The sequence below is a fragment of the Vespa velutina genome, chromosome 22, assembly GCF_912470025.1.
Source record: "Vespa velutina chromosome 22, iVesVel2.1, whole genome shotgun sequence".
Taxonomy (NCBI): Eukaryota; Metazoa; Arthropoda; class Insecta; order Hymenoptera; family Vespidae; genus Vespa; species Vespa velutina.
In genome coordinates this window covers 2,457,054-2,477,053 of record NC_062209.1, presented here as the reverse complement: position 1 = coordinate 2,477,053, position 20,000 = coordinate 2,457,054, and the positions used below count along the sequence as shown (strand labels likewise).

At 29.4% G+C, this 20,000-nt stretch overlaps 1 protein-coding gene across 4 annotated transcripts in view; it reads left to right on the top strand.

Annotated features, from left to right (window-relative positions):
• Window positions 1-20,000, top strand: part of LOC124956498 (matrix metalloproteinase-14) — a 40,377-nt gene that overhangs the window by 18,028 nt on the left and 2,349 nt on the right. Inside the window, exons 2-10 of one of the 4 annotated variants that reach the window (XM_047512383.1) lie at window positions 4,141-4,264; window positions 9,653-9,760; window positions 12,212-12,363; window positions 12,623-12,925; window positions 13,075-13,234; window positions 13,342-13,478; window positions 13,649-13,969; window positions 14,100-14,298; window positions 19,581-19,732. In XM_047512383.1, the coding sequence (XP_047368339.1) occupies window positions 4,141-4,264; window positions 9,653-9,760; window positions 12,212-12,363; window positions 12,623-12,925; window positions 13,075-13,234; window positions 13,342-13,478; window positions 13,649-13,969; window positions 14,100-14,298; window positions 19,581-19,627 (1,551 nt within the window). In that variant the 3' untranslated portion in view covers window positions 19,628-19,732. Of the gene's footprint in view, window positions 1-4,140; window positions 4,265-9,652; window positions 9,761-12,211; window positions 12,364-12,622; window positions 12,926-13,074; window positions 13,235-13,341; window positions 13,479-13,648; window positions 13,970-14,099; window positions 14,299-19,580; window positions 19,733-20,000 lie in introns of those variants that run through there. The other 3 variants (XM_047512386.1, XM_047512382.1, XM_047512384.1) reach the window with 3 other exon arrangements.

Sequence of the window (20,000 nt, the reverse complement as noted above, 5' to 3'; positions counted from 1 at the left end):
GAGTCGACCACTGGTCGGTGTGTAAAAAGAATAGAGAAAAAAAAAAAAAAAGAGAGAAAAAGAGAAGGATAGATGAAAAAAAGTAATAATGAAAATGAAAAAGGAAGAAATAGAAGGAAAGAAAAAAAGAGAATGAAGTGAGAATTTAAAAAGTTTTGATTGAATCATAAACGAAAAGAATAAAATAATGGAAATTGTGAATTGATATGTTATTTTATACAATCTCATCGTACAGTTTCTTTTTATTATCTTGTAAATTTTTAATGATTATCCAGATATATATATATATATATATATATATATATATATATATATATATATATATATACATAATGATTGTGCGTAGTTTCGTTCGTCTTTCTTTCGAAAAAAAAGTAATAATAATAATAATAATAATAATAATAATAATAATAATAATAATAATAATAATAATAATAAAAGAAAAGGAAAGAATTATTCACGATGATTTGACAACTATTTCATACATGTTCGTATTTATATATTAGCAAATTCAAAAAGCAACATCATTGTTGCTCATGATATGACTTAAAAAAGAACAAGTTTAATTCGTATGAATTATTTTCTTTTTTTTTCTTTTTTCCTTTTATATATATATATGGCAAATATATTAGACCAATTTTTACATCGGTTAATCGTTAGAAATTAGATTTTAAAATGTGACGCAAGCATGACCCCCAACATAGCACAATTTGCACATTGATAAAGACTTCTGATAAAATTAATTATTCGATATTATTTTCCACGTGAATGTTTACTAAAATGATTTCTAATGATTACTAAGAGACAATGATCGTTCGTCATTCTTTATCTGTCAAGAAAAAATTTAAGTAATAAAAATCAACAACGGCGATGAATCGGCAATTATTTTCCGACAACGTCATCTTATCGTCTTATTAACTTTTGCGCGGTTTTTATTATCATTCATTTCCGTGGAACATTATTTACACATCCTATCTTCGTTTACGTCTGTTTATATATATATATATACGTGTGCATGTATGAAAAGTAACAAGAGAGAAAGAAAAAGAGAGAGAGAGAGAGAGAGAGGCAAACAAACGGAGAAATACTCGATCTAGTAAAAAACTAATCGTCATTTCGCGGTTTTTCTAGTTTAACATTAATTCTTATTAGAATCGTTATCGATAACGATAAACGAGTAAATCTTTTCCAATTACTCGTTAAAATCTTGAACTTGAGAAATAATCTCAATTATCCTCTTTCCTCGTGTTTAAAAAATTAGTCATCCGAACTCTAATGCACACTAACCATCGCTTGATGATTAGTGCTCGTAAATAGATTTCACACGAAGGTCACACGTATTATAGTAGTAATAATCTTCCGCTTTAGTCTTTTATAAATTGTCATTGGAGTCGTTCAATTTTTCTTAATTTTTGTTTCTTTTTTTTTCACTTTTTTCTTTTTTTTTTTTTTTTTTTTTTTTAAATTCCTTTTCGATATAATGAACTCCTTTCATAAGGAATTTCAATGAGAGGAATACGAAGACGAACGCGAAACGCGTTTTATATAATCGATAACTCGAGTCCTTTCTCCTGAGCACGTATATCTTCTTGACCTATATCAACGCGTGTTAAAAAGAATGTTCTATTGTACGAAAATAGGAAAGAGCAAGAGCAAAAGACAGAGAGAGAGAGAGAGAGAGAGAAAGAGAGAGAGAGAGAAAATAAAAAAGCCCATGAAATAAAATGACGTCGAGCATGAAAAACGAAAAAGCGAGAAGCTAAGTTAGCAAATTTTAAATCGTTTTTGAAACGACGTTGTAAAAGAAGATTTGCAAAAAAAAAAAAAAAAAAAAAAAAAAAAATTAAGAAAGAAAGAAAGAAAGAAAGTAAAGAAAGGAAGGAAAAGAAAAAAAACAGGAGGAGAATGGTTTCTAATCGTCGTTAACGTAATGACGTAATCATCGATCACCTCCTACTCGAAGCCTCTCGAATATGAATTCCTTTCTACGACGAAAGTTTACTGTTATATTCTCTTGACTATATTAAAAATACAGATAGGGTATAGATGCTAATCGTTCCCAGAATATTAATGAGAAAACCCATGTTCGAGACCCATGTTTAAGTAACCGTTAATCGATTGCAACGATTAGGTCACTAGCCTCGAATAATCTCGCCATCGTCATCGTCATCGTCGATCTGATCACCGAAAAAAAAAAAAAAAAAAAAAAGAAACAAATTTGTCATTTCCGTAATCTGTAAAAAAAAAAAAAAAATAAGAAAAGAGAGGAAAAAAAAGAAAAAAAAAAAGTTCCAACTAAAATCGATCGTATATATATTATCCAAATAAAATCTTTTTCACTTTGATGGAAAAGACTTTAAAAGCCTATAAGTTATATACTTAATTCGTTCGTTCGTTCTCTCTCTCTCTCTCTCTCTCTCTCTCTCTCTCTCTCTCTCTCTCTCTCTCTCTCTATCAAAAAAGGTTTCAATCCACTTTTCAAATCGTTTATAATCCACTTTCGTTATTCGATACGATAGACACGAAAATCGTCTCGACCTCGGCAAATAAGTTATACTTAGTAGGTATTTGGTCCTTGTCCTAAATTCATTTGGAAATATCGATGTGCAAATGCAGAGTTCCGTTTAGTTTAATCGATGAAATAATAGACGTCGTACATATCTGTCTACTTATTTACTTACATACCTGTCCTATGCTATGCTATGTATGTATGTATGTATATATGTATTTGACAAAATGAATATCCAATTAATACTTTCATTTTGCATAACTTTCCTTTTGACTTCTTATTCCTTTTTCTGTTTTTTTCTCTCTCTCTCTCTCTTTCTTTCTTTCTTTCTTTCTTTCCTTCTTTCCTTCTTTCTTTATTTTCTTTCTTTCTTCGTTCATACATTTGTCTCTTTTGAGTAAACATAACAATTAAGCATAAAGAAAGAGAAATAAAAAATGGGACAGAGAATTTATTAAAGTTCATTACAAAAGTGAGATGGAATTAACTTTTTGAGGAAAAAAAAAAAAGAAAAGAAAAAAGAAAGAATAGAAAAAGAAGAAGAAAAAAGAAAAAGAAAGATCAACGAAGAAGAAGAATTCTCGACAAATTTACACAAGGATAAGAAAAAAGGAATCTATCTTTGTATATAAATGATAAACCTTCGAAATAGTTCGATAATAAATCGCAAGGTCAGCAGTATACCAAGATACCAAGATAGTTTGGTTTAAATAATGATCCTTTGATTAACACCTATTCGAATTTACACTTTGTCAAAATACAATGGTTCGCAATTAAGCTAACGAACACACACACACACACACACGCACACACATATACGACCACACATACACACACACATCCCCTACACACCCACATATACACCCTCTATCCACCTACACATACACCCTATGCACCCACATATACACCCTCTATGCAGCACCCACACATACACCCTCTATGCAGCACCCACACGTACACCCTCTATGCATCTACACATACATCCTCTATGCACCCACATATACACAATAGTCATCGATAATAGATCGTACCTTATCGAGTTAGACAAAGATAAATTGATTTTATGCTCGAAAGATTTAATTAGTTTCGTTTTCTTCGATCTCTTTTCTTTTTTCTTCTTCTTCTTCTTCTTCTTCTTCTTTTTTTTAACATCTTGACTATATACAATAATGTCGTGTTGGTGAATAGATTTCCAAATTTAATTTAGCAAATTTTCCATAGGATAATTACGACATATTAATTGTATACAAGAAAAAGAAAAAAAAAAAAAAAGAAAAGAAAAGAAAAGAAAAAAGCAAGTTTTTTTCAATGATGAAAAAACATTTCTTCATCTTTGTTTCGTGAATTTGTCAATGGAAAAAAAAAAAAAAGAAAATTTAATTAGAACAACAATGAGAAAATACTCGCGATAAATGTCGATATGTATAATAATATATATTTAGAGTATATTTTCTGAGTTTAGAAAAAGTTTAGAAAAAGAAAAAAAATGACTTTACGCAAGAAAGTATTATCATTATTTTCTTTTTTTTTTTTTTTCGAATAGACATTCACATTCACATTCATATTCATATTCATATTCAATTGTTTTATATTATTTAATCTTTTTTTTTCTCTTTTTCTTTGCATTACAGAGATACCTCTCGCAGTATGGATATTTGCCATCGGTTAATCCAGCAAATGGTGGAATCATTTCCGAGGAATCACTATCTCAAGCAATCTCAGAGTTTCAATCGCTTGCTGGAATCAATATAACAGGTACAATCGATTATTTCATCATTGATTAGGCCTAATGAATGCTCTGTTCTGTCTCTATTCATTTTATATATTTTTCTTCTTTATTTATTTTTTCTTGTTTTTTTTTTTTTTTTTTTTTTTTTTTTTTTTTTTTTTTTAATAAGAAAAAATAATAAATCTGTACTCTTTCATAAACAATATAATTTTTATTAATATTAGAAGCTAAAAACTTAATTACCAATGGACAGAACATTTTTATAGACCTAATATATTAATATATATATATATATATATTAAGTCAGCCTTAAATATGAAATGACTTTTGAACAAAATTTCGTTAGATCGTTGACTTAATATTATTATTATTATTATTATTAGATATTTATTGGATTAATCAATAAATAATATTGAAACTTTTCAATAAAGCAGAGACCAAAAGTTCCTAGACAAAATCGTAAAATCTTAGTTGAATATTTTAAAAGAAAAAGAAAAAATCTGCCTAAAGAGTTTCGAAAGAATGTCATTTTCTAAGAGAAAAAAAAAACAGACTTTTTGCTCAGCTCGTATTAAAAATTCTCTTGGTATGAAAAAAAAAAAAAGAAAATCAGTAATAATTCGACGATAAATTAAGCGAATTATTATAAATTTCGTTCAATGTGAATAGACACTACTCTAGTTTCGATCGTAACGTGTTTTAATCGACATGAATCAGCAATCCTCTCCCTCCCCCCCCCTCCCATTCATCCTTCTCCCTCCCACTTACGATCGTCTCCATTCGATATAAACGCATACATGTGCACATATACTTATGCACTTGTTCAATGTCGACTGCATATCGTGTGACTCACGAGTCGGCGCGTGCATAAGTGAAATTTGCAGTAATCGAACTAATTAAAAGTAAACACGCATGCATGAATTAATCTATTGCGTAAATACATGCATACATACATACTTATGTATATGTAAATATATACATATGTATGTGCGTCGAATGTCAAAGTCCCGTTTCAAAAGTCACTCTGATAAAGTTCACATTCTCGATGAATCGAACACATTCTTATATATAATTCTCAGATGAGTCTTATTTATAAATTGAATGGTAAAAAAGAAAAAAGAGAGAGAAAGAGATAAAAATAAATAAAATCACCAACGACGACCTCTCTGAATCATGGGACTATAGTGACACGAACGAAATATCTACGAGAAAAAATGATATAAAAATGATTGTTCCTGATTAATTATTAGATTAAAATGGATAAGAAAAATTGAAGCGACAATGATAAGTCATTTGTACGTTGTAAAGAAAAATATCTTTTTATGAAGAAATTCAATGGGAGAGAATGGCAATAGGATGCATCATCGTTTGCATGACGTGAACCTTGAAAACGAAGAGGAGAGAAAATGAAAAGAAAAAGAAAAGGAGAAAAAAGAAATAAAGAAAAAAGGAAAAGGAAAATGAAAAAAAAAAAGAAGAAGAAGAAGAAGTAGAATAAGAAGAAGAATAATAATAATAAGAAGTAGCAGTAGTAGTAGTAGTAGTAGTAGTAGTAGTAGTAGTAGCAGTAAAGATGCAAAATGATAAATCTCCCTGGGTCACCGTAGCACATTGGAAAGGAAAAGTGCATTCTTGAATGTCTAGACGACGAAGGACCAACACTCCGACATATTGCTGTCTCTTCGAAGGATTCACCAACGTTTAGTTAGTCACTCTTTTTCTTTCTCTTTCTCTTTCTCTCTCTTTCTTTTTGGCTCGAGGATCTTTAAGGAGTATGATCGAAAAAGTATTTAAAATAACCTAAAAAAATTTCGTTGAAAGAAAAGCAAAAAGAAATATTTGCTTGTCACCATACAGCCAATTTGTTCCGCAACGAAAAACATCGTCAAAGACAGAAAAAAAAGATAGAGAGAGAGAGAGAGAGAGAGAGAGAGAGAGAGAGAGAGAGAGAGAGAGAGAGAAAGAGAGAAAAATAAAGATAAAAAAAAAAAAGGAGAGTCCGGGTGTCGAGGCAAACATTTTCCTACGATCATTGTCAAGGTCATGTCCTTGACACATGAGGCGAACGCGAACTTCAACGCAAATGCGAAAGCAAACGCGAAACAGAGAAACTCGTCAAACTGGACGAGAGTGTCTCAGTGAGAAAGTTTTGTTATATTGTCTCTACGGATTACTTTTACGTGAAATTTAAAAATGAAGAATTTCGAAAAAAAAAAAATGTTATTCCATACGATCCCTCTCTTCTAATCTCTTCTGATTTTTCCATTCTCTATTAAAAACGATGAATTCCTTTGATATTGTATCAGAATAGGGAAGAGAAAAAATTTAGAAGAAAAAAAAAAAAAATAAAATAAAATAAAAAAAAAAGATGAACGACGAGTAATGATTCGTAAATTAAAAATGACAAAATTATGATGGATTTTAAGAACAGGTAGAGTTTCCCTGATGGTCATCACTAACTATGACAACTTGAAGCATGATTCAGAAGTTCGATGGAACGCTGAGCTATGTTATAAGACAGTGGCGCTATACGATGATGATTCATGTTCGTCACGTAGTATCATTACACGATATTGTTGTTAAAATCTATAAAATTTCGTTCGCAAGGTAGGAACAAAAAATATTTATTAAAAAAAATCATTTCTAGTGTACAGCCATACGTATACGTACATATGTATATTTATATTTACTATTAGGCTAATAAGTAATGAGAAAATTTTTATTAGTTTGTATTATTAATAAATATAATACCGGAATATTCTTTTTTTTTTTTCTTCCATTCAATAAACATCTTGTATCTTATATATTCGAACGAAAATTTATTTTGTATTTTGATATTGTTTATAGTGTCACCAAAATTTTTTAGTATTATATATATATATATATATTTATTATTATTATTAAGATAAAGAGTTATTACTAGATGAGAAGAAAACAAATTTTCTTTGCAAATCGTCCGATATATTCATATATAATTAACACGTAATATACAGTAAATATGTAAATGAAATTGAAAACGATTTCAGAATATCGTGTATATTGTAAGAACAATTTTCATAAAATGTTAATAGATAGTTAGGAGAGCGTTGTAATAAATAGTTTGCCTTCTTCTATCGATCGCATAAAAAAAAGAAAAAAAAAGAAAAAAGAAAAAAAAATGGTGATCTACGTAAGTACAAATCTCAAACGATTTACAATTAACGATTACTAATACCATTGATATGTATAAGACGAGTAAATAGTCTTGACGATAATTCACCAATTTTCTTGGTAACATATGCGAAAGAATGTTGCATGCTGACTGTTACTATCATTGAAGAATCATGGAATATGCAACGCGTTAAGTATTAATGCATAATTGTTTTACTACGTAACGTTCAAACGAATTATTATCCAACAAAGAAATATATTAAATAAATTTCAATCGTGTTACGTCTGCACATATATATAGATATATATAAAATAAAAAATTAAAAATATGTATATCTTGATCCAAAAAAAAAAAAAAAAAAAAAGAAAAAAAAAGAGAGAAAAAGAATTAATAAATAAATAAATTAATTAATAAATCCTTGGGATCAAACCGTTCGATTCGAAAGAAAAAATAAAAAAATAAAAAAAGAAAAAAGAAAAAAGAAAACCAAAAGAAGAAGAAGAAGAGACAGATTGATCGATGATAAAAATGGGACAATAAATTTGGATTTTTAAACGAAACGTGATATAAATTAGCTTAGATAATAAACAATATCGGATGGAAGATACAAAGCTTCCCGAAAGAATGGGTGTCAAGGAGAGATTCTCCACGTAAGCGTAAATAGGAATTAATATGAGATAAGTGAAGACATTATGTGGCTAAAGATAATATTATGTACGCATAGAGAGAGAGAGAGAGAGAGAGAGAGAGAGAGAGAGAGAGAGAGAGAGAGAGAGAGAAAAGAGAGAGAAAAAAGAAAAAGAAAAAAAAAGTAAAAGAAAAAAAAGAGAGAGAGAGAAGAAAAATGTTCCGTGCTATACGAACTCAAAAACAAATTGTCGTTTATGGGATCGGAGGGAGGAGGGGAGGAAGAAAAACAGAAGATGAACAAAAGAAAAAAAAAAGAAAGAAAAAAATGAAGAAAAATTAAATAAACATAATAAAAAATAAAAAGAAAAAAAAAAAGAAAAAAGACATCGAAGGTAAACCGGAAGGAATGATCTAACAATAAAATTGTATATCGTTGATGGTGTATACAGTATATTGTTCGAACAGAAACGTGATTATCGGTGACGATCTTCCGCCTCACGACTGACAAGCAAGCCACGAGAACTTCCTACTATCTGTAGATATAATCAATGGTCAACAAACGTTTCCTGTGCAGTCTACCGATGAAACGGGATCGATCGTTGATTTAGCTTAACAAAATAGACAAAAATGATAGGAATAGGATCGATCGATCTATCGATTGATCTATCGATCGATCTATCGATCAAATGGCGAACATGCAAATTCTTTTGGAATTTTTATACTTTATCAATTTTCTTTTTTGTTTTTTTTTTGTATGTGTTTCTTTCTTTTTTTTTTTTTTTTTTTATTCCTTTAATCACAATTCTTTTAATTAAGTCAGAACCGAATGGAGCAACGTGTAATTTGTTTGACAAAAAAAAAAAATCTTTAAATATTCTTAAGCAACGTTTAAGAAGAATATTTCACGGTTTTTTTTTCTTTTTTTTTTTTTTCTTTTTAAATAAATAAATTATTTATTTGCATTTGTACGCAATGAAAAATGTACAACTTATAATATTTTTAATGATAATTAAATGAAACGTTTGTTTCATTCGATAAAAAAAAAAGAAAAAAAATAGAAATTTCTGAACTCTCGCAAAGCCATTTAGGGATATTTCACTATGAATATAAATAATTTGTTTACGTTATATGCAATTAAAGATCTATATCTTAGAATGTGTTTCTTATGATGATAAAAGTGAAACGCGTTATACATTTGATAAAAAAAATAAGATAAAATAAGATGAAAGATAAAATGAAAACGAAAGAAATCTATAAACGTTCACAATTGACATTTAGGGTCATATCAAATGACTATTAATAACTTATTGTATTTATTGATGGGCGTATACGCGGATATCGTGGGTACACGATGGTAGATGAATAAATAATTTTATTGATAGATGCACGCACATCCTTGCACGTCGTATGTAAATATCTATTCAACGATTTCGTGCCGATAATAGACTATAAATGTTGCTTCAAGGATCGATACGAGTAGATCCTTCGTGAAATGAAGAGAGAAAAAAAAAAAGAAAAAAAAAAAAAAAAGAAAGAAAGAAAGAAAAAAAAAAACCACAACATATAATAGATATTTAATGATCTATGGAAAAATATGAAAAATCTTAAAGTACCATCGTATTTTGTGTTTCAGGTTCTATGAACGATGAAACGGCCTATTACATGTCCTTATCAAGATGTGGCGTTAAGGATAAAGTAGGACCGAGTTACGATGGAAGATCGAAGAGATATGCTCTTCAAGGTGAGCAAAATTTAATGAAATAATTAATTATAAATAAATTTTCTTATATCAACTCTAATCTTTATAAATATCTCAATTTTAACTGTATCTTATATTTAATTATTATAGACCCAAGTGGATAATTATATAATGATAAATTTACTATAAGATACCAGTAAATTTGTTTAGTCAAAAAATATACTATAGTATGTCTATATATATATATATATATATATATATATATATATATAGACATACATATAACCCTTAAATTTTAAATAGATTGTTTATTTATATTAAATATATAATTAGTATCAATATATTCCTATAATTATATAAACATAGATAATTTAAATATATAAAAGTGTATATTCAAGATATAAATATATAACTTTTCAATTATGCAAATTTATATTTAATATATATAAATATAACAATCTTTTTTCTTTTTTTCTTTCTTTTTCTATTTCTTTTTCTTTTCTTTTTTTCTCCCGTTTTCTTTTTATTTCGTGACGAGAAAAAAAGAAGAGAAAATAAATTAATATACGTTCGATATCCTTTGACGAAATTCAATGTAAAACAATTTAAAATTACAAAAAGGAAAAAATAAGTATTAATATTTAAAAATATTTCATTTATAATTTTAATACGAGAGGGAAGAGTGATTTTTTAATAGATCGGGTAATAGGTATTTCAACTTCCTGATACTCTCTCTCTCTTTCTCTCTCTCTCTCTCTCTCTCTCTCTCTCTCTCTCTCTCTCTCTCTCTCTCTCTCTCTCTCTCTCTCTCTCTCTCTAATTATAGTTACAAATAGTCGATGGAAAATCAGTCACCCCAAACGGACTTGTTCGCGTTCGATGAAATGCATAAGTGTTCGACAAAACGCAAACATTTTCTTCCTTTCTTTTTTTTTTTTCTTCTTTTTTAATTTTATTTTTTGCTCGCGTAATCCTCGGTAATAATATTTTTCAAAGATTAATTGAAGATCGCCCGCTTATATTATTTTATGAATAAAAGAACCCATTTCCTATCATTTCCACCCACTGCCCATCAATCATCTCCCATCGTACCATCAAATTGAACGAGATATATCAATAAAATTGATCTTGCTTCGACAATTCAGGACACTACTGGTATGTGAAATAAAACTTTACAGAAAAAAAAAAAGAAAAAAAAATATATCCTCTAGATTAATATCAACTTGATGCAATAATAATTGCAATGTTTATCATTTTACTCGATACAGAAAGAGAAAAAAAAAGATACCAATTACTTTTGTACCAACCTAATAATAAAATATCGAGTATGACGATAATCCTAGGGAATTTTTCTGCGTGTAACTTTCGTTGACAATTTATTGATCTAAACTGTGTTCTTCTAAACGATACGAATAAATGTGAATTTTTTAAATGACATCTTCCGCATCCTAACTATTTATATTGTATGCATAAATCGTGAAAACGAAAAAAAAAAAAAGAGAAAAAAAATCAAAAAAAGAAAATTAGCATTAAATCGAGTTAAATCTTTCTGATAGTTCTTTACTGTACGTGATATATCACGGCAATAAGATAATATATATCAACGTTTATTATTCATACTATGTCGTACGAATATCAAATGATAATCATTGTTAATACGATTCGATCCGATCTATAACCATGACTTTGAACTTTTTTTACTCCTTTACTATCAAACTCGTGCCGTTCATGCACGTTAGTTTGAACTAACATAAAATAGATATAGAGAATGAACATCGAGATCGTCGATCCGTAACTTCTATTATGTGATATAAATCACTATTGTATAGAAAAGTTCTGTTACCGTTTGAATGAACGAAGTAGAACGGACGAGGAGAAATAATCGTAACAATTATTCGTGAAAATGGACGTCATACGTCAGGTGTGATGTTACATTTTTATATCGTAGAAAATATCGTACACAACTTCGATAAATATCATTTCGTTCGATTAAACAAAATCGCGATCGCCGATATAACAAGCATGTTCAGAGACGACGACGTGTTGAAATGATAATTTCATGGTAAAAAAAAAAAAAAAAAAAAAAAAAGAGAAAAGAAAAAAGAAAAATAAAGAAAAAAAAGAATAAAAAAAATAATAATAATAATAATAATGATAATAATAATAATAATAAAATAAGAGAAAGACGAACATTTAATCGTTCAATGAAAGAATCGACCGCATTATTATCTACGATCTTTCGCGATCATAAAAGAATTTTTTCGGTTGCATAACAGAACCGACGATTAATAATTATAGCATGTTTAGTATGTACAGCATGTAGATAAATAAGAGTGTATATGAGAGCATAACGATTGCATAAATTGTAAGTTCACGGTAATGAACCCACCACGTTACGCGATGACACGCGATGGGTGTAGATAGTTATGTTAGGATGTAATAAACTCAATTTTTTCAGGATTGATTGATCGATAAAGATTTATTTTTACGCAGGATCGAGATGGAGAGTAAAGAAATTATCATACAGGATTAGCAAGTATCCGGCGGGTTTGAGTAGAACAGAAGTTGATAAAGAAATCGCTAAAGCTTTTAGCGTTTGGTCACAATACACTGATCTATCCTTCACGGTTAAACCTTCAGGCTCGGTAAGTGATTATTCATGATCGATTTGATTATCTTTTTAACAAATTAAAAAAAAAATATATATATATATATATATATTAAACAAATCACATTTCAATTTATATATATATATATATATATCATATTTAAAATTAATTAATATATATATACTATCAACCATCAGGTACCAACAACTGATAAAGAAGATTCAGAGCTTTGTATAGATCTAACGATCAATATACACACACACATACACACAATATATTTTAATATTTTATTCAGGTTCACATAGACATCAGATTCGAAATCGGTGAACACGGAGACGGTGATCCGTTCGATGGACGCGGTGGTACTTTGGCACATGCTTATTTCCCAGTTTATGGTGGGGACGCTCATTTCGATGACGCCGAACAATGGACGATAAACAGTTATCGTGGAACGAATCTGTTTCAAGTCGCGGCACACGAATTTGGACATTCGCTCGGATTAAGTCACAGTGACGTTAAAGCCGCCCTGATGGCACCTTTCTATCGTGGATACGAGCCCAATTTTAATTTACATTCCGACGACATCGATGGCATTCAAGTGAGTTTAAAATTGTTCGTGTGTTTTTTAAAGAGATAAAAAAAGAAAAGTAAATAATTTGGCTAAATAGGACAATTATAACAAATAAATAAATGGCCCATGGATTGACGAGTAAATAAATAAATAAATAAGTCATTATTATTCGTTAGGCTCTGTACGGAAGAAGAACAACTGGTTGGGGACAGGGACCAACGAACATTCATCCAACATCGGTACCACCAACTGGCGAGGAAGATCCAGAGCTTTGTATGGATCCAAAGATCGATACGATATTTAATTCCGCCGAAGGACACATATATGTCTTCAAAGGTATCAGACATTAAAATCATTAATATTTAATAAATTTATATATTATCGATAAAATGTTCTTTTGATTAAGAATTTAGTTTGAATATAATATCTATTGATCTTCACAGGAGAACATTATTGGAGATTGACAGCCGATGGTATAGCTAGCGGTTATCCCAAACGGATTAGCAATTCTTGGAAGGGTCTTCCGGGTAATATAGACGCTGCATTTACATTCAAGAACGGTAAAACTTATTTCTTTAAGGTAAGAATCTTCTTTGGTTTAACAATGATATGATCGATTTAAGTGAACTCGTCAAAAAAAAAAAAAAAAAGAAAAAAGAAAAAAAAATTAAAAGAAAAATAAATAAATAAAAATAAAGAATGATCATCGAACAGAGGATACAATACAAACGGATCTGTTCTATTATTTAGGGATCGAAATATTGGAGGTACATTGGGAAACATATGGATGGTCAATATCCAAAAGAAATAAGTGAAGGTTTCACGGGAATACCTGACAACATAGATGCAGCGACAGTTTGGACAGGGAACGGAAAGATTTATTTCTACAAGGGAACGAAATTCTGGCGATTTGATCAAGTACAAAAGCCACCGGTTAAGAGTACTTATCCAAAGCCAATCAAAAATTGGGAAGGTCTACCGGATAATTTAGACGGTGCTGTCATTTATCAAGGATACACGTATTTCTTCAAGGACAAGGGCTATTACAGATTCAACGATCGTACCTTTTCAGTAAGTTTTATTTTTCTCTTTTTTTCTCCTTTTCTATTCTTAAACATGAAGAGCGAGAGAAAGAGAAAGAAAGAGAGAGAGAGAGAGAGAGAAACAGAGAGAGAAATAAACAAATCACTTTATTTTTCAGGTGGACGTCGCCGATCCAGCGTTCCCAAGGGCGACAGCTTATTGGTGGTTCGGATGCAAGTCGGCGAGTAAAGGGACGTTAGGTAATATCAGATGGCAGGGCGAAAGTCCCGAAGAATCTTCCCTGTTTTCTGGCATTCTGGATGCGGGCGATCGTGACTCGTTCGACAATGACGTTAGCGACATCATATTAGACGCAGGTATAATAATGCCTTCAAAAATACGGCCAAATTTATTGTTTGCCTCGACTCATCCGCAAAGTTCCAGATTATCTTTCCCCATCGAACTAATATCTAATATCTAACATGATATATTTACAATGGGAAAAAAAAAAAAAAAAAAAAAAAAAAAAAAAATTATGTTCGTGCGAACGATAATAATCTTTTTCCTAACGATAACTGGAACTTTTGGCTTTGGGGGAAAAACAAAATTATCCTTGACAAAAAAATAACAAAAATTGGAGTTTGTCCCAAAAACAAAGAAAAAAAAAAAAAAAAAGAAAAGAACTAACGTAGTACAAGTCAAAAAAAAAGAGAGAGAGAGAGAGAGAGAAAAAATCGGTGTCCACCATCTGGCTATAACATACCTAGGGCTTTAGAGCCATCGAAGGGACATGTGCGTTTGCGCTATAATAATTTTTGTATTCGTGTGTGTATGTGTATTTATTTTTTGTCCGTGTGTAGTAATATTTAAAAAAAAAAAAAAGAAAAAAAATCGCGAGTCGCAAATCTCTAATAACGGAAGACTAAAAACTGTCGATCTCTTCAAAACGGAAGAGGGTAATATTTTTTTGTCGTAGATTATTACCGACACGATTTTTATTTTATTTTTCCGGTCTTACTACAAACGAACGATACTATCGTACACGATTCGGATGTGACGTAATGTTTCGAACGATATATGAATTATTCGATCTCGTTTCAAGATTTTTTGTTTTTCTTTTTTGTTCTTTCTTTGTTTTCTTTTTTTTCTTCATTATTATTATTATTATTATTATTTCTTTCTTTTTTTATTTCTAATATCTTTTAACGATTAGAAATTGAATGAAGACGATCGAGTAATATTATTGGATCGGTTAATAAATAATTTTGAAGGATTTAAATACAGATTAAGGGGAACAAAAAAAGTCCCTAGGTAATTTTTAAAAATCTATTACATAATCTTTTCTATGATTATTTGTCTTTTTTCTTTTTTCTTAACATCGTGAAAAAGTTCCTAGGTTTGTATATGATTTGTTATTCTGCGAAAGAAAGAACAAAAAATACAAAAAGTCTCGAGAAAGATTAATTAATAATTTAAAATGTCGCTTAACGATTGTATTAAAAATTCCGACATCTTTTTTTTTCAGCCAAACCGATAGAAATAATATTAAACATTCGATAAGATTAAAAATGCACGCACATGAGATCTACGATGGTTCGCAAAAAAAAAGGGGATATTACTATTGTTGTTGTCATCGTCCAAAGTTTAAAAAAAAAAAAAGAGAAAGAAATAGAAAAAAGATGGTGCTGGTTACTAACTTATTATCGGATATTACTAATGGGAATCATCAAAAAAAAAAAAAAAATTCATTCATTTTTACTATTCTTTTCTTCTTCTATTTTTTTAGTTAATAATATCTGAAAGAAAATTTAATATTCATTTTCTCAAAGGTGAATTAATGATCATAATCATAATCATAATCATAATCATAATAATAATAATAATAATAATAATAATAATAATAATAATAATGATAATAATAATAATAATAATAATAATAATAATAATACGACAGATGCAAACACACGCAAGCGAATCTAACTGATGAAAACGATCATATCATGTTCTTGCATTTCGTGACGTCCTATTGTCTCTAATTGTCGTTATTGTATTTAAAAAAAAAAAAATCCACAATATCTCGTTTTATATATATATATATATATATATATATATCTTTTTTTGCTAAAACAATCACCGACTCGAATCGAATTTTGAATCTTACATTTCATATTACCATGAGATATATAACTATTGGATCGGCCAATAAATTGATGTCAGAATTTTTAATGATATAAATTGGGCTAAAAGTCCACCAATTAGGTGATATTAAAAATCAATTGATTTTTATCGATCTTTATATCTCCTGGATTAATTCACTTTGAAATTGTAAAATAATGGATTTATAGGCTCTTAGTATCACATTCTAAAAAGAAGAAAGAAAAATTAGTCCTAAAAAAAAAAAAAAAACAGAAAATAATCAACTTTTGGTTCCTAATCACGGAATTAAAAATTCCGAAATTATTTCTTGGACGAGCCGATACAAGCCCAAAGTATTTATTAGCCAGTTGGCGAGTAACGTGACCGATTATATTCTATTCTTCTATTTTTTTTTCCCTCTCGTTTTTTCCACAAAAAAAAAAAAAAAAGAAAAGAAAAATTGGTTTTCTTTTTTAAATAAAAATCTTCGATATACATACGTAATATCTTAAAGAAAAGATTAAGGATATTACTATTTTATTATGTCGTCAATGTGTCATCGTCGCCGTATCCAGTACCGGAACCAGAGTAAATATGTAGTAAATATTTTTAGACATAAGCAACTTCTTTAGAACGGCTTACTCTATTTTTTTTTTTTTTCATCTTTATATATATAAAAAAAAAAAACGTACGCTTGTTCAATGTATTGTTAGCACCTATGCTTGTGATCGCATGCTAATGATCTTCGTATCTCTTTTTGCACCCTCGTCGCTCCCCTCTCACGCTTCCTATCTCTTTGCAAACTATCTATTTTAGAGGGGAGCAAAAAAGGAAGATAAAAAATAAAATAAAATATGAAACATTTGTATCTATATGTGTAATAAGACTACATTGTCAGTTAGATCGAAAAAAAAAAAAAAGAAAGACGGAAATATCTTAAAGTATAAATATAAAATAAACTATAAATATAAAAAAAAAAATAAATAAATATAAAAATAAAAAAAAGTACAAAATCATTATCTTTGTCTGTCAGAGTATGACTTCGTTCGACATTTGTATCGACAATTTTAACGAAAAAAAAAAAAAAAAAACGTTAAGGTTTTAGAAAAAAAAAAAAAAAAAACCAAAAACAATCAGAAATTTAATTAAAAATTAATCAATTAAATTAATAAATTTAATCTAATATATTCTTCAAAATTTTTAAGATAATTTTTCTATTCTATCGTTAAAATATATTATATTTATTTATCATTATTTTCTTTTTTCCTTTTTTCGTAATTTTCTTTACATGTTATATTTTAATTTTCATTACGTACGTTCCTACAATTCAACTTTATAATTAATCGTCTGCGCAGAAAACTGTGCGTACAGAGGACAAATTAACTTTTTCCGTCTCACTTCATCGGTTGTCCCTTTTCGTCCATGAGGGACTGACAAGACAGTCTTATTACGCATACGAAGATATCAGTAGATCTTTATGGTATATCTGCACTTTTTCTCTCTTTTTTTTTTTCTTTTTTCTTTTTTCTTGCACGTTAGTTATCACCTGCAATATAACACAACTAACAAGTAATAAAGTAATTAGATCGATCTCTAAGATCGATCGTTTGATTTTCGAGAGTTTATTATTCGAACAAACGATTGGCACGAGTTACGTACATATTATGCACGTATTTTGTATATTAGAAATATGTTTCTCTACACATGCATGTTATATATGTGTTAAAAATATCTCCAAAGACTGCTCTCTTTTTTTTCTTTAATCTCACATATATATGTATCTATGTATGTATACATGTAATAATGTACGGTGTATTGGCATAGTAAAATCACAGTACGAGGTCGATCAAAAAAAAAAAAAAATATATATATATATACACACACACACACACACGCAATAAAACGTATTACTTGCTCGAGCACGTCGTACTTGAGTATCTCAGTGTGTGCATAAATAAAAGGTGCATGGCCAAAAAAAAAAAGTAAAAATAAAAAAAAAAAATAAAAAAAAATAAGCGGTTGACGGTCACGTTGTTTGGAACTTGGACTAATATTATCAGAAAAGGATTTATATTCCCTTCTAACCAATCACAAGCCACTCTCTTGGTCACGTGCTCTCAATTTCACTTTCCTTATTGGTTGAGTGATCCCATAATATTTCTTTTCTTTTCCTTTGAATTTTCACATATCTCAGATGAATAATTTTTCATCTACCTTTGTTTTCTTCTTTTTCTATTTCTATTTCCTTTGTTTTGTTTTGATTTGTTTGGTTTTTATTTTTTTAATGCACTATATATACATATGTATATCACACTTGGTAGTACACATATCGCATTTCTTTATTGCACGTTATTCTTAATAATAATCTTTCTTTATTTTTCTTATGTATGTAAAATCTTTATTATTTTTTGCACGATCATTATGTTTCAATTGCGTATGGTGAAAGGACGATTTCAAAAAAAAAAAAAAAAAAAAAAGTGAAAAAGGAAGTAAAAAAAGTAGTCTTTTGTTTGAACGGGATAAATCACGATGCAGCATGTTTCTTTCCTTTTTTTCTTACTTTCTTTCTTTTTGTTTCTTCAGCATTTATTATTTCTTTTATTGTCTCTTTCTTTTTTATTATCTTCTAATGAGTTCTTTTTTTCCGCCATTACTTTTTTCATTTTCGACAAGTTCGAGTTTTCTCTTTCGTTTTCTTTTCGGATGAAAAAAAGAAAAAAAAAAATATATATAAAACAACGCCATTTTGCTTCGATCGTATAAAGAATCGGAATACAAATTATCGCAGCAAAATGGTATCGCGCAAAAATTCTTTTTCTAAAAATTCCTATTTGTTTCGCAATTGATATTATAATAATTTAAAATATGATATTGAAATTACTAAACTGTACTTGATAAGATCTAAACTTATGACGCATTATATCTCAACAACTGTAACATCATAAAATGATATTAACCTAACTTTGGATTTGAAATATCGAATTTCGTAGATGTATCACAGTTGAACTTAATTCACAAGTATAAAAAAAAAAAGTCGAATAACTATGATACTCGTGAAAGAAATGCGATGTAAGTTTACACAAGAAAACAAAAAGATCTATCTTGATGGTACGGTAAAAGAAATTTCTACGATCATGATAACGCGAATTAGACGAAATTATTATTTTCTGCACGTTTTAATTTTATTCCCTTTTGTCGTTTTTTATCGCAATCGAAATAATAAATAATCATTATTTACTCACCAAAGAAAATAAATTCGTTCGTTGGCTCATCTTCTAACAAAAAAAAAATGATCTTCGAATGTGCATACCAATTTATTCGTGAAAAATTTTCTGACGTCACAAATGGAAAGAAAAAAAAAATCACAACGTATTTTTATTCACTACGCGACAACGATAAAACTCGTTCACACACTTGTCACATTGGAAAGTGAAAAGGAAAAGGGGAAAAGAAAAAAAGAACTAGGTTAGTCGAAATAACGGATAAAAGAAATAATTAATTCCGGAAAAAATCGTATTTCCAGAGGACAACAACTTTCGTCTCGGATCAAACGGATTCGAGAAAAAGTGAGAGAGCTGCGGGGCTGGGTCCGTAACGGCCCGTTCGGTCGAGTTTACACGTGCCAAAACGATCGCAAACCAAAAACAAACAAATAAACAAAATAAACAAAAAAAAGAAAAGAAAAGTTCCAAACAACGACGATGCGAGAAAAAGATTGCGAGAACTGTTGTCCGCACACGTTTTGAAAAGACGTTGTTTCGCGCGCGATAACCAGGTGCGAGAGAAAAAGAGAAAGAGAGAGAAAAAAACAAAAAACAATCAAGCAAGCAAGCAAACGACGAGAGCGACCTCTTGCTAAGCGTGGCTCGGCCAATCATCGATCGAATTCACTCTCCACCCCCCCCCCCATTATCAACCTTTCCATCCAATCACCTTAACCGAT